This window comes from Hypanus sabinus, chromosome 12 (assembly GCF_030144855.1).
Source record: "Hypanus sabinus isolate sHypSab1 chromosome 12, sHypSab1.hap1, whole genome shotgun sequence".
Lineage (NCBI taxonomy): Eukaryota > Metazoa > Chordata > Chondrichthyes > Myliobatiformes > Dasyatidae > Hypanus > Hypanus sabinus.
Genome location: NC_082717.1, coordinates 50,760,030 through 50,784,327, shown reverse-complemented (window position 1 = coordinate 50,784,327; position 24,298 = coordinate 50,760,030). Strand labels below are relative to the sequence as shown.

The following is a 24,298-nucleotide window of genomic DNA, read 5'->3' as shown; positions in this document are numbered from 1 at the left end:
TACCCAATCTGTCTATATCTGTTGCAGAATTATAATGTCTGCATTGCACCATGCCCCTTATACCTGCATTTGTCCCATGGGCACCAGGAAATCTTATATTTTCTTACCTCCTGCAGGTCCTCTTCGCATGTCACACTGCCACCCAGTTTAGTATCATTAGCAAACTTGCTGATATAGTTTTCAATGCCCTCATCTAAATCATTGACATAAATCGTAAAGAGCTGTGGTCCCAATACAGAGCCCTGTGGTACCCCACTAGTCACCTCCAGCCAGTCTGAGAAACACCCATTCACTGCTACCCTTTGCTTTCTATCTGCCAACCAGTTTTCTATCCATGTTGAAACCCTGCCCCCAATGCCATGAGCTCTGATTTTACTCACCAATCTCCTATGTGGCACCTTATCGAATGCCTTCTGAAAATCTAGGTACACAACATCTACTGGCTTACCCTCGTCTAACATCCTTGTTACACCCTCAAAAAACTCCAACAGATTAGTCAAGCATGATTTGCCCTTGGTAAATCCATACTGGCTCGGCCTAATCCTATTTCTGCCATCTAGATGTGCCACTATTTCGTCCTTAATAATGGACTCAAGCATCTTCCCCACGACTGACGTTAGGCTAACAGGGCGATAGTTCTCCGTTTTCTCCTTCCCTCCCTTCTTGAAAAGTGGGACAACATTAGCCACTCTCCAATCTTCAGGAACTGATCCTGAATCTAAGGAACATTGGAAAATGATTACCAATGCATCCGCAATTTCCTGAGCCACCTCTTTTAGAACCCTCGGATGCAGACCATCTGGACCCGGGGATTTATTAGCCTTCAGTCCTACCAGTCTACTCATCACAGTTTCTTTCCTAATGTCAATCTGTCTCAATTCCTCTGATATCTTATGACCCTGGCCCATCCATACATCTGGGAGATTGTTTGTGTCCTCCCTGGTGAAGACAGATCTAAAGTATGCAGTAAATGTGAAGTTATCCACTTTGGAAGCTGGAACAAGAGGGCAGAGTATTGTCTGAACGGTGTCGAGTTAGGTAAGGGAGAAATGCAAAGAGACCTAGGAGTCCTAGTTCACCAGTCAATGAAAGTGAATGAGCAAGTGCAACAGGCAGTGAAGAGGGCAAATGGAATGTTGGCCTTTGTTACAAGGGGAATTGAATACAAGAGCAAGGATGTTCTTTTGCATTTGTACAGGGCCCTGGTGAGACCACACCTGGAATATTGTGTACAGTTTTGGTCTCCAGGTTTAAAGAAGGACATTCTGGCAATTGAGGAAGTGCAGCGTAGATTCACTAGGTTGATTCCTGGGATGGCAGGGCTGTCTTACGCAGAGAGATTGGAGAGATTGGGCTTGTACACGCTGGAATTGAGGAGATTGAGAGGGGATCTGATTGAAACGTTTAAGATAATTATAGGATTTGATAGGATTGAGGCAGGAAATATGTTCCAGATGTTGGGAGAGTCCAGTACCAGAGGGCATGGATTGAGAATAAGAGGTCAGTTATTTAAAACAGAGTTGAGGAAGAGCTTCTTCTCCCAGAGAGTTGTGGAGGTGTGGAATGCACTGCCTCGGAAGACGGTGGAGGCCAATTCTCTGGATGCTTTCAAGAAGGAGCTGGATAGATATCTGATGGATAGGGGAATCAAGGGATATGGGGACAAGGCAGGGACTGGGTATTGATAGTGAATGATCAGCCATGATCTCAGAATGGCGGTGCAGACTCGAGGGGCCGAATGGTCTACTTCTGCACCTATTGTCTATTGTCTATTGTTATTGAGATCCAAGAACTGATTCCTGTGTGTGCATGAGATACATACCCCCAGTCTGAATAGAGTCTATTTATTCTAACTCTACTTTCCATATGACTACCAGTTTTCAACACATGCTAGCACACTTCCCCTGATACATTGGGCTCTTGGACACTACGCTTATATATGTCATTTTGCCAGATAGCTTATGGAAGGTTTACATCTACAGATTAGTCTCTATCAACTCTCCCTGTCACATTCTCAAAGAATTCCAGCAAACTTCTCAAACATGATTTATATTTCATTAAGCCATATTGTTTTGATTTGATCTTATTCAGTTATTCTAAAAGATTAGCTATGTCCTCTTTGATTATTGTCTAGCATCTTCTTGCCAATAATAGATATTAAGCCAGTGCGGCTCTTCCATCTGTCTTCCTCCATGACTTGAACAAGGAGTCAGCTCCTGGAATTCAGTGGCCTTTGAAAATTCATGAATAAATTCACTATCTCTGCAGCAATTCAGTTGGATGCAGCCATTGGGTCCTAGTTATTTGCCTACCTTTAACATTGTGAGCTCTATTGTTCAAATTTCAAAGTAAATTTTATTATCAAAGCAGACATATGTCACCATACACTACCCTGAGGTTTATTTTCTTGTGGGCATTCACCACAAATACAATGAAGCAAAATTATATCAATGAAGAACTGCACACAAAGACAGACAAACATCCAATGTGCAAAAGACAACAAATTGTGCAAAAAAAAACACAAAATACTAATAATATTGAGAACATGAGTTGTAAGAGTCCTTGAAACTGAGTACATAGATGGGGGACTCAGTTCATTGTTGGAGTGAGTGAAGTTATCGACTCTGGTTAAAGAGCCTGATATTTGAGGGGTAATAACTGTTCCTGAACTTCATGTGGGACCTAAGGCTCCAGTACTTCCTTCCTGATGGCAGAGGCAAAGAAGGAGCATGCCTGGAATGTGGAGGTCCTTGAAGAGGGACAAAATTTCTTGGAGGATCTCAGCCTGAAACATTGACCGTACTCTTTTTCATAGATTCTGCATGACCTGCTGAGTTCCTCCAGCATTTTGTGTGTGTGGCTTGGATTTCCAACATCTGCAGAGGTTCTCTTGTTTGTAATTGGATCAGTTGCTTGTATATTTGATGAAGTCCATCAATTGACCTGACTCTTAGCTTATTTTGCAAGTCCATTTTGAACTACTCTACCACCATTATAATCCTTCATGGTGGCAGAAGCAAAGAAAGAGCACGCCTGGAATGTGGAGGTCCTTGAAGATGGATGATAATTTCTTGCAAAAGCTCTTCACATAGTTGTGCTCAATGATAGGGAGGGCTTGGGCAGTATCCACTACATTTTGTCAGCTTTTTCATTCAAGGGCATTGGTGCTTCCATACCAGGCAGTGATACAACCAGTCAGTATATTCTCTACTGTGCGCCTAAGAAAGTTTGTCAAAGTTTTAGATGACATGCTGAATCTTTGTAAACTCCAAAGAAAGTAAAGGTGATGCTGTGCTTTCTAAGTGATTGCCCCCACATGTTGGGACCCAGGACAGATCATCAGAAATGATAATACCCTGAAATGATAATCCACTAGAATGATGATAAGGGGATAATACTGTAACCCTTATGGATTTTTAAATGTCTCTCCTGAAATTTGAAAGATCTATGATCTTAAAGATGTTTGTGGCATCCTCCACAGTGAAGATTGATGTAAAAAAATTGATTTAACACATCTGCATTTTTGTATCCTATTATTAAATCACCTGCCTCATTCTTTAGAGGTCCCACATTTACAATAGCCACCTTGTTTGTTTCTAAATATCAAAACTACTATGTGTTTGTTTTACTCCTTTTGTGTGTTTTGTATCCCAACTCTAAGCATAGTTTGCTGCTTTTTTCATGGAATCCCTCTCACTACTGTAATAGGGATAAGTTGCTGCTTAGAGTAATGGACTAGTGATCTGCCCTCACCCCAATCAGCTGACACCCCACCAGGGATAGGATTCCTCTTGTCCTCACCTACCATCCCACCAGCCTTTGTGTCCAGCAGATATTCTCTAGAACTTACGCCATCTCCAGCGGGATCCCACCACCTAGCTCATCTTCACCCCCACTCCAACTTTTGTTTTCCACAGGGATCATTACGTATGTGACTCCATTGTCCATTTGTCTCTCCCCACTGATCTCCCTCCTGGCACCTGCCCCTACACTTACTCCTTCACTACCATTCAGGGCACCAACCAATCCTTCCAGGTGAGGTGACCTGTGAGTCTGTTGGGGCCATCTACTGTATCCAGTGGTCCCACTGTGGACTTCCTTATATCAGTAAGACCTGAGATAGATTAGGAGGCCACTTCACCGAGCACTTACGCTCCATCCTCCAGAAAAAACAGGATCTCCCAGTGGCCACCCATTTTAATTCCACTTGCCATTCACATTCCAACATGTCAGTCTGTGGCCTCCTCTTCCGTCGCGATGAGGCTATATTCAGGTTGGAGGAGCAACACTTTGTATTCCATTTGGGTAGCTACCAAATGGATGGCATGGACATTGAATTCTCAAACTTCTTGTAACGCCCCCTCTCCCCCTTATCTTCTTACCTGCCCATCACCTCCCTCTGGCGCTCCTCCCTTTTTTCTTTCTTCCATGGCCTTCTGTCATCTCCTATCAGATCCCCCTTCTCCAGTCCTGTATCTTTTTCACCAATCAGCTTCCCAGCTCTTAATTTCACCTGTCTCCCTCCCAATTTCACCTTGTGTTTTTCCTCTCCTCTTCCCACCTTCTTTCTCTGACCAGTCAACTTATTTCCTCAGTCCTGATAAAGGATCCCAGCCCGAAACGTCGACTATACTTTTTTCCATAGATTCTGCATAACCTGCTGAGTTCCTCCAGCATTTTGTGTGTGTGTTGCTTGGATTTTTAACATCTGCAGAGTTTCTTTTGTGATTGGATCAGTTGTTTATATATTTGATGAAGTTCATCAATTGTCCTGACTCTTAGTTTATTTTCCAAGTCCATTTTGAACTACTCTGCCACCATTATAATTACTTTTAGTCCAAATGAAGGTAGTCATTTTGGTTCTGTGGTGTTCATTCTCATACAACATTGACTTCTCTAACTTCCATTAATGCCCCCCCTCCTCTTCTTACCTCATCCCTGACATATTTAGTTGTTTGCCTGTTCTCCATCTCCCTCTGGTGCTTCCCCCCCGCTTTCTTTCTCCTGAGGCCTCTCATCCCATGATCCTTTCTCTTCTCCAACTAGGTATCACTTTTGCCAGTCACCTTTCCAGCTCTTAGCTTCATCCCACCTCCTCCGGTCTACTATCATTTCGCATTTCCCCCTCCCCCCAACTACTTTCAAATCTCTTACTATCTTTCCTTTCAGTTAGTCCTGACGAAGGGTCTCGGCCCGAAACGTCGACAGTGCTTCTCCTTATAGATGCTGCCTGGCCTGCTGTGTTCCACCAGCATTTTGTGTGTGTTGTTTGATGAAAATACAGTTAATTTTGCCATTGCAAGTTATTTCAAACACAGATTGCCATGTGTCATCTCGAGTACTTATACCACAGATTCACCACCCCTGTCCTGGATATTTCCATATTTATGACCTTGGGAATCTGGACAACTCCCACCCATATCTTCTCTCCCCTGTTACTTAAGATTTTTTAACCCGAACTGCATTAATTTTGCATTAATATCCACTGCCTCTATTTCACATCTCCATACTGTGCTAGTACTTCTCATTATCTCCCTACTTTCCTTTTAGGTATGTTCTTGTGGAATATTGAACACCCAGACCTAGTCACCTTGAAATCGTATCTCTATAATGGCTGTTAAATCATCCATGTATATTGCTATCTGTTCTATCAACTCATCTATCATATTGCCTATGCCATGTGCATTCAAACAAGGACTGTTAAACTTTAACCACAAGAGATTCTGCAGATGCAAGAGATCCAGCGTAACACATACAAATTCTGGAGGAAAGGAATAATGAGTCAATGTTTAGGGTTGAAACACTTCATCGGGACTGGAAAGGAAAAGGGAAGAAGGTTGAAGCAGGGGAAGGAGTACAAGCGAGAATGTGATTGGTGAAGCCAGTTGGGCAGTGAAGGGGTGGAATTGAAGTGAGAAGCCGGGAGGCGATAGGTGGAAAAGGCTGAAAAAAAATTAGAGAGTGGACCATGAGAGGAAGGAGAGGAGGAGTGGCACCAGGTGGAGATGATAGGCAGATGAGGAGAATTGAAGAGTTAAGAGGGGAGCCAGAAGAGGGAAGGGGGAGAGGTTAGAGAAATTGATGTTCATGCCATCAGACTGAAGGCAACCCAGCTGGAATTTAAGGTGTTGCTTCTCCAAACTGAGAGTGGCCTCATCGTGGTAGTAGAGGAGGCCATGGACTGACATGTCAGAATATGAGTGAACACGAGGAAATCCTGCTTTTTTGAGGATGGAGTGAAGGTGCTTGATAAAGGGGTACCCCATTCTACGTCAGGTGCCTGCAATGTAGGGAAGGCCGCATCAAGAGCACCTGGTATAGTAAACAACCCTAACAGATTTGCAGGTGAGCTGTTGTTTCACCTTATCCCCCCTCTCCTAATCACCTGACTTCACCTATCACCTCTTGGGGGGTACTTTTTCTCCTTTCCCACCTTTTTATTCTGGCTTCTGCCCCTTTCCTTTCCAGTCCTGATGAAAGTCCTGGCCCAAAGCATCGACTGTTCATTCCTTTCCACAGATGCCACGTAATTTTCTTTTAAATTTCATGCCCTGGCATGTCTACTTCGCTTATCAGCTAGCCTGCACAAGCCTGTTCTCTCTCTCCCTCTTGATCTATTAGACATTCTGTTCTTGGAGCTCTTCCCATCCCTGTTTAGCTTACAACACAATTTATGTGATTCAACAAGGCACTAGTTCCAGCACAATTCATATGAAGCTCATTCCTGGGTCAAATTAGGACAGTTATTAAGCTGTTTATTTGAGAATGCAGGCTGTTGCAGAACTTATAGCAAACTCTGAAACAGATGAGCAGAACAAATGTTGGGCTGGGATTTGGAATGCAGAGGAATGAAGAATGATATACAATGAATTCTAGTTAGGTCAGTTGCAGGAGGAGGAGAATATATAAAAATAGAGAGAGAAATGTGGATTAAGAAGAAAAGTAAGACATAAAAGAAAAATAACAAAGGAACAATTTCAAATTTGGATAAACAAAGTCATTTCAGAACTATTTATTTCCTTTGGGACTGGGGTAGTCTTATTTCACTTGGTCCTGTTCAAAATCTTCAAAGTTAGAGAAACTAAATATCATTAAAAACATAACCCACATATCTGAAGAGCCCCTTATTTTCATCCTAAATCTGATGTTTCTCCAGTTTCCCTGGTGTCACCAGTTTGAGGCTAATGGTAGAACATTGCAATTATCCAGCAATGCTCTGCAGCTCATGGCCCTCACCTTATCACGTGTTGTGTTGCTGGATAATTGGCACATTTGAGGTGACGTTTGCATGAAAGCCACCAATATTTTGGAAGCAACTTCTGCATCAGTAAATCTGCAGCTACATTTGTAATCTAATTAACACATATAATGCCTGTCACTGCAGTTTTGTGACTGTTGTCCATTTTTTAACTGAGGAGTAGAATAAAGTTGATGGTACATTCAAACAACACTCATGCCAACTATGCATTGTATGCCAAGTGTATAACAGAGATTTGGATATGAAGTGTATCAGGTTCCTCAGCTCAACAATCAGCAGGAGCAAAAGTGCAGGTGGAGTGGGGGGAATGGCTGCTGGCATCTGACCTCTCTGACCTCCAATACTTTTCATACATCTGTGCTGCCATCCGCAAACAAAAAGTGCAGGTGGAGTGGGGGGAATGGCTGCTGGTATCTGACCTCTCTGACCTCCAATACTTTTCATACATCTGTGCTGCCATCCGCAAACAAAAAGAAAGAAGAAGCTGACACAGGCAGATGGTTTTCTCAACGATTTTCTGAAAATCTGTCAACTAAATGTTTGACTTACTTCCATCCCACAGCGAGATCTGAATGATGACAATCTTTTAATTTTGGCAGCTGGAATTTAAATTGGAATTCTGTGGCTGATCTTCTGACTTGCAGAAGCTGAGTTCATACATGGTGCCTTTGTATAAGCTTAAGTGAACCCTATATTTAATTAGAAACCGTTATTCCTATTAGGCTATACCTTACCCTCCTTACAGTGAGAACTCCAAAGATCGATTCTGTGTCTTTTATTTGTCATCTCTTCCTCTTCGGGTGCTGGTTTGGAGATAGCTCTCAACCAGAGGAGATATGAGATGTTCCTTCCCTCGTGGAGCCTGCAGATCACCCTTGGGCAAGGTGTAGGACTTTCTTAGCCCAACCCATCAGGAAGTAATGGGAGCAGGTTGTATGAGCCGCTGCTTCATATCACGTCCTGGTTATGCAACCACTGATGCCAGGCAGGCAGACAATCTCTGAAAAGTATTGATAATGGTTGGGGTCACCCATCTTGTAAAGACACTGCCCGTATGAAAACAATAACAAATGAATTTCTGTAAAAAAATTTGCCAAGAGCAATCATAGTCATAGAAAGACCACGATCACTGACATCATATGACACGACACATGATGAATGAACTTCCTCCTCTTAAATGCAGCCCCCCTGTAATTTCATTCAAAATACATTAATAAGCTACATGTATATTACCATGTGATGTAGATCTACCCTTCCATCAGATTTTCATACTGCTCAAATTGCATTGGTATCAAGCAATTGCACTTGATGCTAAACTTTGGAGGCATTCACAGATATGGAATATAAAGTGCTTTTCAGAGTCTGAAATTCCATTCAATGAAAGAAAGTCTGATTAATAATCTTTGCTGCCAGTTCTGAGCTACTGAATGTCTTATTTGTTCTGTACTGATCAGCTGAATTTTACTTTTTGCCAAGGACTCTTGTATCCTGCCATGTCATTCTCATTTCCTTTGAAACATATGTGAACAATTGTGAGATCAGTTACTGTAAATTTTAGTTTTGAAGAACAAATCTTACAAAGTTTAGGTCCTGATTTAAAATTAAATGCTAAGTAACAAGGCAAGCTAACATTATATGATTGGACAGTACCTCATTAAAACAACACGGGCATTTCTTTTAACATTAACAGGAAATATATTTAAAACATAAAGCAAATTAAATGCTTATATTTGTGAGAATCTGTTTTAATTTTAGACTGATATCAAGTCATTGAAATAATAAATGAAATAATTCAAACATTTCCCGTTTCATTTGTTATGTATACAGTTGCACAAATCTGTACCATTTCTGACAGATTGAAATTCAGAAGAGAAATTGCTGATTAATGAAAATTTATTCCATAAGAGTTTGTCTCTTTCCAATTGCAGCCAGTCATATTTTACTCTTTGTTCAGTCAACTGGATTGAGAGATTTTCAGTAGAATAAAATGTGTTCTGGAAAGAAGGAGAAAAATACAAAGCTAATTGAATCTATTGTTCCCCACAGTGAAAGGAATATTATAATAAACACTTGACACTAACAGAAGATCAAATACACCCATTTTTTACATAATAGTAAAAAATAGGGTGTTTTTTTTCAAATGCTGAAGAACAATATTAGAAATGTTTTCTTCATGTTCTGCAACAAATGTGTATGCATACAGCCACCTACTGGATACTGTCAAAGCTTGCATTGAGAAGAAATATGTTGGGTGGGAACACTGAAAGGAGTCCTTATCTTCCATTTTGTTAAAGTAAAACTAGTATTTCTATGTCAGCATCCAACTGACATGCCTATTGAGAGGAAAAGATCTATGAAAGCAAATAGAATACAATTAAGAGAGAGAGAAATGGGTAGAGAGATGTGAAGATAATAGAATTTAAACAGAGAATGTTCAACGTATATTTCATGTGCCTATTACAAAGACATTTATTTTACTTTATACTTTATATATTATTGTTTTTAACTTAGATCAAATGACAGGAGATCACACTCGACTGGAGTTCCACAATATTGAAACAGGCATAGTGACTGAAAGGAGATACATGTCAAATGTCCCTTCAAATTTCATCGGCCATTTACAGAGCCTCATGTTTAATGGAATGCCTTATATTGACCTGTGCAAAAATGGTGATATTGACTACTGTGAACTCAATGCTAGATTTGGTTTAAAAAGTATCATCGCTGATCCTGTGACCTTCAAGACAAAATCCAGCTACGTTGCACTGTCCACTTTGCAGGCTTACACCTCCATGCATCTGTTCTTCCAGTTCAAGACGACATCAGCAGATGGCCTGATACTCTTCAATAGCGGAGATGGCAATGATTTCATTGTAATTGAACTTGTTAAAGGGTATGATTGCTGTTTTTGAATTTCAAATTGATACGCAAAATCTCAGTTTCCTTTCAAGTTTGCTATGAAGTATTTCGGGAAATTATGCATGAACTTTTTGTCATAAAATTAAAATTAAACACAGTTTAAAACTGTTACAAATTGTCCCTGTTTATGGTGTATATAGCAAAATTGTTCTGTGTGTAGAATCTTGATAACTGTATTAATTAGGAGAATACTGATTTTAGTTTGAATTTGAAAGGATATTTAAACTGAGTTACAATACTGAAATGAGTGAATTGAGCACTAACTTGTTATTGTTTTTTTCCTCCCCCACAGATACTTACACTATGTATTTGATTTAGGAACTGGTCCTTCCCTTATTAAGGGCAACTCTGACAAACCACTGAATGACAATAAGTGGCACAATGTGTTGATTTCAAGGGACACAAACAACTTGCACACTGTGAAAATCAACTCCAAACTCATCACTCAAAATACAGTTGGAGCCAGAAATCTCGATCTCAAAGGTAAACTTTTGTCATTTCCTTCAGGAGATTTCAGATTCTCTTGGAGGAGATGTTGATTTTATTCTTCAGAGTCAATCTGCATTAGTTGCTCAGATGCACTGGTTTCCTTCAGACAAGTCACTGCACTATTTAATTACCCTATCCAATTTATAGGTACAGGTGAAATCTACCATGTCAAAACTGGCACAGGTGTAAACTAATGTTTACACATAAAAGTTGGATTTGACCGTAAAGAAAAGCTTTTAACTTGTACAGGTTGTCCAAAATAGAGAAAAAAATTGCAAGGGTATTAACAAAATGAGCCAGAGGATGGAACTATAGTTGTATTCTGATAAACTGCCAAAGAGTATGGTGTTGCAAGCTCCATATGAACACAGTATACAACAATGAAGGAAATGCAAGTGTCATATCTATTGTCATCGAAGAAAAACATGAGATAGTTTTTATTTAACATTTAAGCATTTCTTGACCATTGAATGAAAAGTAAGATTGTGGTGAACTATGTGCCTGTCTGGACACGCCCCCTGCTGACTGCTCCTGTGGCTCCTCCCACAGGCCCCTGTATAAAGGCGATCTGAGGCCTGACGCTCGGCCTCAGTCTCCAGGACATAGTATGATGGACACTCACTCCTGGTTCCTTCTTCCAGTCAATAAAAGCCGATATCTCGCTTTACGTCTCAGTGTGAGTTATTGATGGTGCATCAAAGATGTAGATTCTTAGATTCTTCACAAAACTGGTTTGAAGAATCTTTTTTTATTCCCTTCTCTGATATCAGCATCTCTTATGTCCACAAGAAGTGGGCAAGAAGCAGGGAATCAAATGTTTAATCTGCACAGTTGCAATTCCTTACCTCACCATCTCAATATCGACAACTCGTACTTATACAGTACACTGAATATTATTAAACATTGCAAAATGCTTAACATTATCAAACAAATTGTGACACCAAATCATAAAGAAGAAGACAAATGTCCAAATATTCCAACAACAAGATAGTGATAATGTAGAAGAGGAAAGGTTGCATGGTTTATGAAGGAATTTCCAGAACTAGAATGTCTGGGTTGACAGTTACAATGTTAAGCAAAATCAGAGAGGTGCATTAAATGTTGACACAAAATACTCTACAGATGCTGTCAAAGCAATGCGCACAACACGTTAGAGAAACTCAGCAGGTCGGGCAGCATCCGTGGAAATGAACAGTAAACGTTTCAGGCCCAGACCCTTCGTCAGGACTGAAGAAGAAGGGGGCAAGGGCCCTATAAAGTAGGTGGAGGGAGGGTGGGAATGAGAAGGCTGGTAGATGCCAGGTGAAAAACCAGTAAGGGGAAAGATCAAGGGGTTGGGGAGGGGAAGCAGGGTGGAGATAGGCAGGAAAGGCAAAGAAGGAATGTAAGGGGAAAGCACTATGGGTAGTAGAAGGAAGTGGAATCATGAGGGAGGTGATAGACAGCTGGAGGAAGAGGCAGAGTGAAACTGGGATGGGGGAAGGGAGGAGGAGGGAATTACCGGAAGTTGGAGAATTCAGTGTTCATGCCCAGGGGCTGGAGGCTACCCAGACGGTGTATGAGGTGTTGCTCCTCCAACCTCAGTTTTGCCTCATCATGGCAGTAGAGAAGGCCATGTATGGACATATCCGAATAGGAATGTGAAGCAGAGTTGAAGTGGGTGGCAACCGGAAGGTCCTGTCTGTTGTGGCGGACGGAGTGGAGGTGCTCGACGAAACGGCCCCCCAATCTGCTTCAGGTCTCACCATGGATCGAATTGGCTCACCATGGATCGAGGAGGCCGCACCGGGAGCACCAGATGCAATAGATTACCCCAACAGACTCACAAGTGAAGTGTTGCCTCACCTAGAAGGACTGTTTGGGGCCCTGAATGGTGATAAGAGAGGACGTGTAGGGACAAGTGTAGCACTTATGCTTGCAGGGTTAAAAGCCTGTTGGGAGAGGGATGTGTGGACCAGGGAGTCGCAGAGGGAATGATCCCTGCGGAAAGTGGAGAGGGGTAGAGAGGGAAAGATGTGCTTAGTGGTGGGGTCCTGTTGAAGGTGGCAGAAGTTGCAGAGGATATTGTGCTGCATCCAAAGGCTGGTGGGGTGGTAAGTGAGGACAAGGGGAACTATCTCTGTTGTGGTGACGGGAGGATGGGGTGAGGGCCGAAGTGCAGGAAATGGAGGAGATGCAGGTGAGGGCATCATTGATGATGGCAGAAGGAAAACAACGATCCTTAAAGAAACAGGACATTTGAGATGTCCTGGAAGGGAAAGCCTCATCCTGGGAGCAGATGTGGTGGAGATGGAGGAACTGGGAACTGGGAATTTTTGCATGTGGTAGGGTGGAAAGAGGTATAGTCGAGTAGTTATGAGAGTCAGTGGGTTTATAGAAGGTGTCAGTGGACAGTCTGTCTCCAGAGACGGAGACCGAGAGATCGAGAAAGGGGAAGAGAAATGTCCAAGATGGACCAAGTGAATTTGAGGGCTGGTTGGAACTTAGAGGCAAAGTCGATGAAATTGACGAGCTCAGCATAGGTGCAGGAAGCAGCACCAATGTAGTCGTCAATGTAGTGAAGGAAAAGTTGGGGAGCAGTACCAGTATAGGTTTGAAGCATAGACTGTTCCACATAACCAATAAAGAGGCAGGCATAGCTGGGGCCCATGCGAGTTTCCATAGCTGCACTGTTGGTCTGAAAAAAGTGGGAAGAGCCGAAAGAAAAGTTATTAAGTGTGAGTACCAGTTTTGCCAACCGGAGGAGTGTGGCGGTGGTGGGGGAGGGGGACTGGTGAAGTCTATAGTCAAGAAAGTAGCGGCGGGCTTTGAGGCCTTCTTGATGGGGAATGGAAGTGTATAAGAATTGTACATCCATGGTGAAAATGAAGCGGTCGGGACCGGGGAACAGGAAGTTATTGAAGAGGTGGAGGGCATGGGATGTACCCCGGATGTAGGTGGGGAGGGACTGAACTATGGGTGACAAAATGGAGTCCAGGTAGGCAGATACAAGTTCGGTGGGGCAGGAGCAGGCTGAAACTATAGGTCTACCAGGACAGTCAGGCTTGTGGATCTTCGGGGGGAGGTAAAACTGAGCAGTGCAGGGTGTGGGAATTATGACTTTTTTGATTCCGGATTTGAAAGGGCAGTGATGGTGGGGAGACAATAGTAAGAGGAGGTGTCAGAAAGCTGCTGTTTAGCCTCAGTGAGGTGGAGGTCCATCCACCAGACTACTAGGGCATCACCTTTGCCTGCAGGTTTGCATAAAATATTGACTTTATTTCCTGTTATGCAACTAAAGCAAATGAAAAATGTGTCTTAAATTAGACTGTGTGACCATTACAATTATAGTAGATCAAAGCTGATTGGCTTTACCTCCTCTACGATCTCCATTCTCTGCCATTGACTCCATTTTCCCTTAACTGTAGAAACTAAACCAGATATATTGGAGTCAGAGAGAGAGAAATGGTGCTAAAACAGGCCCTTCAGCCCACTGAGTCTGTGTCAACCATCAAGTCACTTATTTCTACTGACCTTATTGATTGCAAAATTTGACACTAGGTTGATCTTCAGATTATATTCTTAAATTTAAAACCATCTTTGTTACAATTCAATCCATGTTTGCCTGCCTCAAAATCCCTCTCTTAAAGTTTAGATTTAATTTGCTATCATACTATTGGATGTCCTCCCTCAGTTAATGGGAACTAATTTGCTCTAAAGAGTAAATCTTGATTCTGCTGGAACAGGAGGGATAAGCCAGGCCCATGAATCTAGTATCAGTGCAAGGGAAGTTATTAGAAAAATTCTAAGGGCTAGGTGATATGAACTTGGAAATACTGACATACTCATTCTTTTAAGCATCGTTTTGTTAGGTTAAAAGTTAAAGTCTGTCCCAAGCCCTATAAGTTCATCAGGCTGGTGCTTATGCCAGTTTCTGTGGTGTGAAGCGACTGAGAGTGTGAGACTGCCCCGGAAAGGATGCCAGTCGATCGCGAGGTGTTTTGTTAGGAGGAGATCCTAAACTGAGGACAACGTTATTCAGGACAGTGTAGTTGGACTTCAACTAGCACTTTGATAAGTACACATGGGAGACAGGTCCAGAAAATTAAAACCCATGGCATCCAGGGCAAATTGTGGCTAAAATTGGCATGGTAATAGGAGACAGACGTTAATAGTGAAGATTTGCTTTACTGATTGAAAACTAGACCAATGGTGTAGTAATGGCATCAGTGTAGGGCACCTTCTGTTTGTTTACAGAACATTAATAATTTATGTTGGGAAATTTGCACATGACATGAAAATTGATGATATTGATCACTTGCTAAAACAGGCAGAGAATTTAATACTGATAAGTGTGAGGTGAAGCAATTTAGATAGGAAATGTCCAAGGCAAAAATGAGGAACAGAGGGACACAGTGAGACCCAAGGATCCCTGAAGGTGGCAGCACAACTAGATAGAGTGGTCAATATGTTTATCAGTACCGGTCATCATTATTTAGCATGTAAAATATAAGAACAAGGAGGTTCTGGTAAAATTTGATAAAATACTGTTTAGGCCTGAGCTTGGATAACGTGTATAGTTCTGGCTACCAGGCTATAAGAATGATGCTATTGCACTGGAGAGGGTGCAGAGGAGATTTACTGGGATGTTGTCTGGAATATATTCTTTCAGTTATGAGGGGAGATTGGACAGACTAGGTTTGGTTTTTTGTTTTGCAGAGGTGGAAGCTGAAGGTGTATATAGTAAGAGGGAAAAATATATGAAGAGCTTAGGTAACAGAAATAATAGGAGTCTTTCCCCTATGACAAAGGTGTCTAAAAAGAGAGGACAGGGATTTTTGGGTAAAGGGTAAAGGATTAGAAGGGATTTAAAGTAAATCATTTTCACCATTTAAGCTATATCTAGATGAACACTTAATCACCAGGTCTAAGAAGATTATGGATCGTCTGAATAAATGGGACTTGTACAGCAGGATGTGGATCAGTTGCAGATATGGACAGAGAAATTATAGTTTGTGTTTAATCCAAGCAATGTGAGGGGTTTCAGTTTGGGTGATAAAATGGAAAGGGAAAGTATACAACTAATAATAGAATACTTAAATGCATTGATCTATAGAAGGATCTTGGAGTCCAAGTTTATAGCTTCCCGAAAATTCTCCACACAAGTTCACAAGGTGATAAAGAGGGATATGGAATGGTTGACTTTATTGGTTGAGGAACTAAATATGTTTAAAGTGGACATTGATAGATTCTAGATTACTTAGACATCAAAGGTTACAGGAAGTAGGTAGGAGAATTAGATTGAGAGGGATAATAAATCAGCCGTGACTGAATGGTGGACCAGACTCGATGGCTATAGAGTTACAGAAAAATACAGTACAGAAACAGGTCCTTCGGCTCACCTAGTATGTGCCAAATCACTTAAGCTGCATACTCTCATCAACTTGCCTCAGAACCACAGCCCACCATACCCCTACTATCCATGTTCCTGCCCAAACTTCTTTTAAACATTGAAATTGAACTTAAGTACACCACTACTCATTCAACATTATCATGACCCTCTGCATGAAGAGGTTTCCCCTCATATTTCCCTTAAACTTTTCACCTTTCACCCTTAAACCATGGCCTCTAGTGGTGGCCCCACTCAACCACAGAGCAGAAAGCCTGCTTGCAGTTATCCTATCCACACCCCTCATCATTTTATGTACTGCTATCAAATCTCCTCTTAATCTTCTATATTCCAAGGAATCAAGTCCAAACGTATTCAGTATTTCCTTATAACTCAGGTCCTCCATACCCGGCAACATCCTTGTAAATGTTCTCTGTACTCCTTCAAAGTGCTTTACGTCTTTCCTGTAGGTAAGTGACCAAAACTCCTTGCAGCACTCCACTAGTCAAAGACCTCCGATCAGAGAGGTAACCATCTACAACCACTTCCTGGCTTTTCCCACAAATTAATGTCTAATGCAATTTACCACCTCATCTTGAATGCCAAGCGTCTGAACATTTTTGATCAACCTCCCAAGTGGGGCCTTGTCAGATATTTTACTAAGGTCCATGTAGACAACATCTATTGCCTTGCCTTCACAAACTTTCCTCCTAACTTCTTCAAAAAGGTCTATAAGATTGGTTGGACAGGACTTAATATCCTTAAAAGCCATACCGACTATCCTTAGTCAGTCCATGTCTATCCAAATACTTATATATCTGGTCCCTCAGAATACCTTCCAATAACTTTCCCACTACAGATGTCAGGCTCACAGGCCTATAATTTCCTGGTTTATTTTTAGTGCTTTTCTTGACAGAGGAACAACATTAGCTATCCTCCAATCTCTGGTACCACACCTGTCGCTAAGGATGAATTAAATATCACTGCTAGGGCCTGGCAATTTCTGCATCTGCCTCCCACAGGGCCCGAGGAAACACCTTTTCAGGACCTGAGGATTTATTCACCCTGATTTGCCTGAGGACAGCAGACACATCCTTCTCTATAATCTGTATAGGGTCCATGAAGTTGGTACTGCTTTGCCTCACTTCTATAGACTCTGTGTCTGTCTCCTGGGTAAATAGAGATGCAGAAATTTTATTTAAGGTCTCCCCCATCTCTTTTATCTCCACACATGGGTTACCATCCAGAGGACCAATTTTGTCTTTGCAATCCTTTTTCTCTTAACTTAACTGTAGGATCCCTTAGGATTCTCCTTCACCTTGTCTGCTAGGACAACCTCATGCTTTTTTTTAGCCTTCATGTACTTCTGCATTTCTTATACTCCATAAGCACCCTATCAGTTCCTATCTGCTTATACCAGCTATGCACCTCCTCTTTTTCCTGAACCAAGGCCTTGGTATCTCTTGAAAACCTGTCATCTTCTACACCTGTAACCTTTTATTCATATATAAGATGTGTATTCTCAAAATGTCACTTTTGAAGGCCTCCCACTTACCAAATACACCTTTGGCAGAAAACAGCTTATCCCAGTCCACACTTGCCAGATCCTTTCTGATACCATCAAAATTGGCCAATCTCCAATTTAGAATCTCAACCCATGAACCAGACCTATCTTTTTGCATATTTACTTTGAAACTAATGGCATTGTGATTACTAAATGCAAAGTGTTCCCCGACACAACCCTCTACCACCTGCCTGTCTCACTTCCTAATAGCAGATCAATTATCACACCCTCTCTTGTTGGGACTTCTACGTCTATTAAGGAAACTTACCTGAACACATTTGATAAACTATCCCATCTGGTCCTCTTACAGTGTGGGAGTCCCAGTCAATATATGGAAAGTTAAAACTACCTACTAAAACAACCTTATGTTTCTTGCAACAGTTTGCATTAGGTCAGATTGCCTAATGTTACTCCTATGTCTTAGGGTCTTATGAATTGAATTCAAGAGTCATAAACAAGAGAAAATCTGCAGATTTTGGAAATCCAAGCAACACACACAAATTGCTGGAGGAAGTCAGATGGCGAGGTATCATCTATGGAAAAGTGTACATTCAATGTTTCGGGTGAAGGTTCTCGGCCTGAAACGTTGACTGTACTCTTTTCTATAGATGCTGCCTGGCCTGCCGAGTTCCTTCTGCATTGTGTGTGTGTTGTCAAGAGTCAAAGTCACATTGCAATTTTATAAAACTCTGGGTGAGACAACATCTGAAATATTGCATTCATTTCTGGTCACCCCATTATAGGAAGTACGTAGAGGCTATGGAGAGGGTTCAGAATATGTTTACCAGGATGCTGCTATACAGAGACTTAGGGAAAACTTGGATTGTGTTCTCTGGAACAGTGGACACTGAGGAGAGGCCTACACAATGATTAAAAATTGTGAGAAGCATAGACAAAGTGGATAGCCGGTATTTTTTTTCCTAGGGTCAAATTGTCTAATACTAGTGGGTATACATGTAAGATGTGGGTGCTGAAATTCAAATGAGATATGTAGGGCAAGTTTGCTTTTTATAGAGAGAGTGGTAGGTGCTTGGAGTATGGTGTCAGGGGTGGTGGTAGAGATCAGGTATGATAGGCATTTAAGAGGCTCTTGGACAGACACATGGTTATGCAGAGAATAGAGGGGTATGGAACTTGCACAGGCAAGCAACAAAGGTGCTATTGCTTAGTTAGTTCAACACAACAGGTCCTGTTCATATGTTTCATGTTCTGTGCCTGGGTGGGTACACGGACCTGCCAGTCTGAAGGACCTGCTCTTGGGGATGAAGTTTGATCCTTTGGCATGAATTTTTTGGGGGGTTGTAAGTATAACATTAACAAGTGACATTTTATCCCATTCCCTGTATTTTCTGACTGGCTACAATCACTGTCTGATATGGAGAAGGGTTGTTACTGCACAAGGTCAAATAAAGTTGCACAAACTTGTAGACTTAATCAGCTCCATTACGGGAACTAGCCTCTGTAGTATCCATGACACCTTGAAGGAGCAGCGCCTAAGGGACATGGTGTCCACCATTAAGGAACCCCACCACCCAAGACATGCCCTCTTCTCATTGTTACCATTGGGAAGGAAGTACTGTAGCCTGAAGGCACACACTCAGCAATTCAGGAACAGCTTTTTCTCCTCTGCCATCTGATTTCTGAATGGACATTGAACCCATGAACACTACCTCACTACTAATTTATTTGGGGTATTTTTGCCCTGCATGTTTTAATTATTTAATAGACATATATATTTTTAATATTCTATTCTTAATATTCTTAATATTAATATTCTTAATATTTATTTAGCATGTATTTTGTTGTTCTGCTGCTGTGAAGTTAATAAATTTCACAATATATGCCAGTAATATTAAACTTTATTCTGTTTCTGCTTCTGATTTTCTAATACTGGAGGCAATAGGATGACAAAAATGTGACAGTATCTGCAATGCTAAGTCAACTCTGCCATATATTTCTGAAAGGCATTAGGTAGCTAAAGCAAGCTACCTTGTAAAATGTTTGGGGACATTATTTTAATAATTCAGTCACGTTTCTGGTTCCTGTCTGAATGACATCATATTGAGTAATCATTTGCCAACAAGATTCAATTGGTGGCAGCCACCAAGATCATTTGTAGGTGTTCCAGGTGCTACCTGCCAAAATCTGAGAGAAATTACTTCACAAGAGCTTGTTCAGCAAGGAATTACATGCCCTTTTGTCACCTTCTATCAAACAACCTGTTGCTTTAATTTCCTCTGTAGTAAATTAACAAAGGAACCAGCTGAAATCTTTTTCAATGACTGTATTTTGTTATTCACTTCTAGCACAGACATATCAGAAAGAGTAAACTAGAAGCAAAATTTGGCACATTTATATCCCTCACCCTTCAATGATTTCACTGCTTACAACCTTGGTAATGGCAAACAGATGGAATTCAAATGTTTTCAAAAGCCTATGGAAATTCCTGACCCTCTTGCACATTATGACACTTCAAACAGGATCTTTTCCCCAGAATTTGCCTTGATCTGTTTTCAACATTTGAATATGGCTATCCTCTCCCTGTTTATGTGCTGAAAACTAATACTATGTTGACAATTAGCATTTCAAATAACCTTGTGAATTGTAAATTAAAATTATGTGGAAAACAATGATATCTTAATTGTTAGAATTGAGAGATGCCTTACAGGAAAGTGACTGTCTAGCCATGAATAATAATACTTTTTGATTAATTAGTTTTTTCTGGAGTCATCCAACTGATGATGCTAACAAAGTATAAGTCCCAACTATCTCTTTAGCATATGTTTAACGACTTCAGAGAAATCGAACAGAAAAATATTGCAGAGGGTTTTGGACATAGTTCAACACATTGCAGAAACCAGCCTCCACTCCATAGACTTTCTCTACATCAGTAAAGTAGTTGACATAATCAAATATGGACATGGGCATGGTCCTTCCCACCATGGACATTCTTTCTTCTCCCCTCTTCTACAACAGCCTGAAAGCACAAACCATCAGACTCAATGATAGCTTCAGCCTCACCTCTGCGAGACTATTAAACAGTTCCCCATTTTGATCTCACAATCTATCTTGTTAAGATATTACACTTTACTGTTTACCTGCACTGCACAGTCTCTGTTATACTTTGTTCTGTGATGTTATTGTTTTACTTAATTCAAAAGTTCAAAATAAATTTATTCTCAAAATACATTTCCAGATACCATCTTGAGATTCGTTTTCTTGCAAGTACTTACAATGAAGTAACAAACTATAAAATTTACAAAAACATATGCATATAAAATACTGACAAAAGAAGACAAATTGTGCTAATAAAAAATAATACTGGAGATCTTGAGTTGTAAAGAGTCCTTGAATGGGGTATGTAGGTCATAGGATCAGTTCAGAATTGTGATGAATGAAGTTTTCCACTTAGGTTCTGTTCCGGAGCCTAATGGTGTGGGTCCTAAAGCTTCTGCATTTTCTGCCCGATGAAAGTAGTGAGAAGAGAGTGTGGCCCGAATAGTGGGGATCTTTAATGATGGAAGCTTCTTTTTTGTGTCAGTGCTGCTTGTAAATGTGCTCAATGGTGTGGGGGGCTTTGCCTGTGGTGGACTGGGGTATATCCATGCTGTTCTGTAGCCACTTCCATTGCCTATTCACTGATGTTTCCGTACCAGGCTGTGATACAACCAGTTGTTTGGTAGCATATCAAATCTATTCAAACTTCTAAGAAGGTAGAGGTGTTGTCGTGACTTCTTTAAGATGCACTAACTTTCAGGTCCCAGGACAGATCCCTTAATATGTTAACACCAAGGTATTTAAAGCTATTAAGTCTCTCCACCTCCATTCCCCTAATGAAAACTGGCTCTTGGACCTGTAGTTTCTTGCTCCTGCAGTTGATAATCAGTTCTTTGATGTTGTTCTGGATTTGATCTGCATGTGCAACATGCAAGACAATCTTTTCTTTGTTTCTTGGTACATGTTACAATAATAAACTAATTGCGATTCAATATTGCATTGGTTGAACTTAATGGATCATCTGGCCCAGATAATTTACTGTATATAATACCAGATTTGAACCAGTTTGGCAGAATCTGTGATATACTCCATAATTAATTTATGGTTATTCAATGTATTAAGTTGAAAGTAATTGCCACTCACAATAAAAATGAATTTAGAAAGAACTTTAAAAAACAGTTTAAGAAACAATAAATGCATCTAAGGAATTGTCTTCAAATAAATTGTATTCAGGCAGTGGAAATGTGAAGAATTTTATCGAGATGGCGGGGCTGCTGGTACTTTATTACAGATATTAAAGAAAATATTAAGTTCTACAATCAATCTGACATTTTCTAAGTTATAACATGAACACGAGTGAGCTGTGATTCTCTATCCTTTGCATTTTTAATGCTTAATATTTTGGGCACGCCATCATGGTGGCAGAATATATGCTGATTCTTGTGGGCTGCCCCCAGCATACCCTTAGGTTGTATTGGTCATTCAATGACACGTTTCACTGTGTGTTTCGATGTACTTATGATAAATAAATGAAACTGAATCTGAAAATGAAACCCCCAAAAAGAACAAAATAACAAGTTAAGCATTCTTATCAGTAACATATCCCTATTAATCTATTAACATATTTTGCCAAAATAAAACCTAGTAACTCCACTAGACTCATTCTTGCCTTGGATGAACAGTAAACATAAGGTATCAGCACATCTGGATAGAAAAGGTTGCAATGCGCCATAAGGCCAAAGATTTTTAAAAAATGATTTCTTAAACAACATCTTATTTTGTGTAGTGATTATTTTCTTAATTTTCGGTGAAGGATCAATTCACCAACATCAAGCACTATACTTCTCCAGAGCAACATCTTGATCACAGCAAAATAGGAAAAAAGAGCTTGGTGGAAAGTGTATTGCTAGTTTGTTAGTGTCCACTTTAAAGATAATAACATTTTGTGACATTTTTAGCTTTTTGATTTTGATACGACCAACACCATTCCTTTTCCAATTTCTCATTGTGCTGTCCTGTAACATTCTAATACTCTGAAAAAGGGATTATAATCTAGTGCAGCAGCGCATTAATTGTGGAACTACATTGTGGATAAGAACCACTTCTGACACTGGGAATCCTTTTCTGGCAAAGTGGGTAATACTTAATGAAACAGATGAAAGAATTCCAGCAGAGACAACAGCTGCCACCTCAAATGTGCCCACTTGTATTGTTGTATTGTTAATTGATGAAGTAAAATGAAGCATATATTGTAATATGACTCATCTTATATCATTGATCAAAGTGCCACTGCGCACTGCTGTTGCATCTAACGTTTTTGACATCAATGGAGACTCAAACTCTCCACATGACCTGACCTGGCATCAGGTGGAAGAACTAATTCTCCCATGTAATGAGTACCCAGCAAGACCAAGCTTGGCACTTGGCTCTAAAGCAATGGGATTTAATGGTAGATGCAGTGCCATCTTTCTTTTGATAAATCATGGATTTCTAGGAGCAGCAACACTCGCAGGAAATGCCAGACTTACTAAGATTCTATAGAAAAATGTGACTGTTTTTAATGAAGCTGCTGATTACAGATGGAAAGAATTGGCCACATGTGTTTCATTCTGTGAAAAGCATTTTCTTCCATTTTCTACCTTATAAGAGTGAAGTTGTAATGAAGGCAACACACATTTAAGATAAGTAATTATCCCCCTCTATATCCATTTGTTAATAGCTGTCTTGGCATTCAGAATTATACAGCAGGTTATTACTGCATTTCAAATTGCCTTTATACAAGATCTGCTAATGCTTCCAGTACAGGCAGCAGCCTTGCAAAATAGCCTTTACACTTGCGTTATTTCCCCGATGAAATAAACTAAAATGTGTGTGAGGGCTTTAGTTCCTATGTTCAGCAGAGTAAGGTCATCAATCACTTCTTAGAGGTGTTTAAAATTAATGAACCATTCGACTCTTCACCCAGTGAAAATCACACAACAGCTAATAATCATCTGAAAGTTATTGATGTTTCAGTGCACTTCTATTATATGAATAGAAAACCTGAACTTTTAAACTATTGAATTTTATGCTGCAATCTGTAACACAATGTTTTTCCTAATATTGTTCACATTCTGTCATTTTTCCCATGTGGAAACCAACTTAGCTCATTTATTGTTGTTTTGACAGTTGCAGTTCTAGTCACCAGCTTTGTCATTACAGAACTACTTCAGCATTGGGTGTATAATCGTCTTTATGGCACAGTTTTCTTGCTGTGAGCGAGGATGGAAATGGAGATTTCACTCTGTGATGAGTCCAGATTATGTCCTACATTTCTATTCATATACAAACAGATTACTGAAATAGGAAGTCTGTGGCAACTGTCACTACAGGGAGGTAAATGATGCTGGGTGATATGTGATCTAGCTAACTTAATAGTTTATCCCGAATCACAGCCAACGTTGCCATTTACTATTGTCATCAGCACCCTCAGTATTGAAAGCTGACATATATTTTAACCTTTGAACCATTTTTTCCATTTTAACCATTTCCGAGATGGACCCCTTCCAAATCTCTCAACTCAGGCCACCTCCCAACATTGTATATCTTTGAATATATGGTTATCTTCCAACTTGCTTACGTGCCAGAGCCAACAAAATGTTCTTTGCTTGAAGAAAACTGATAAACTTGGCACATCAATGCAGGCATTTTTGTTGGATACTTT

General features: G+C 40.5%; 1 protein-coding gene across 12 annotated transcripts in view; it reads left to right on the top strand.

Moving 5' to 3' along the window:
- nrxn1a (neurexin 1a) overlaps positions 1 to 24,298 on the top strand; it is a 1,527,797-nt gene that overhangs the window by 816,841 nt on the left and 686,658 nt on the right. For all 12 annotated transcript variants that reach the window (XM_059985909.1, XM_059985911.1, XM_059985919.1 and 9 more), the window contains 2 exons: positions 9,770 to 10,151; positions 10,470 to 10,660. In XM_059985909.1, coding sequence (XP_059841892.1) covers positions 9,770 to 10,151; positions 10,470 to 10,660 — 573 coding nt within the window. The remainder of the gene's footprint in view (positions 1 to 9,769; positions 10,152 to 10,469; positions 10,661 to 24,298) is intronic.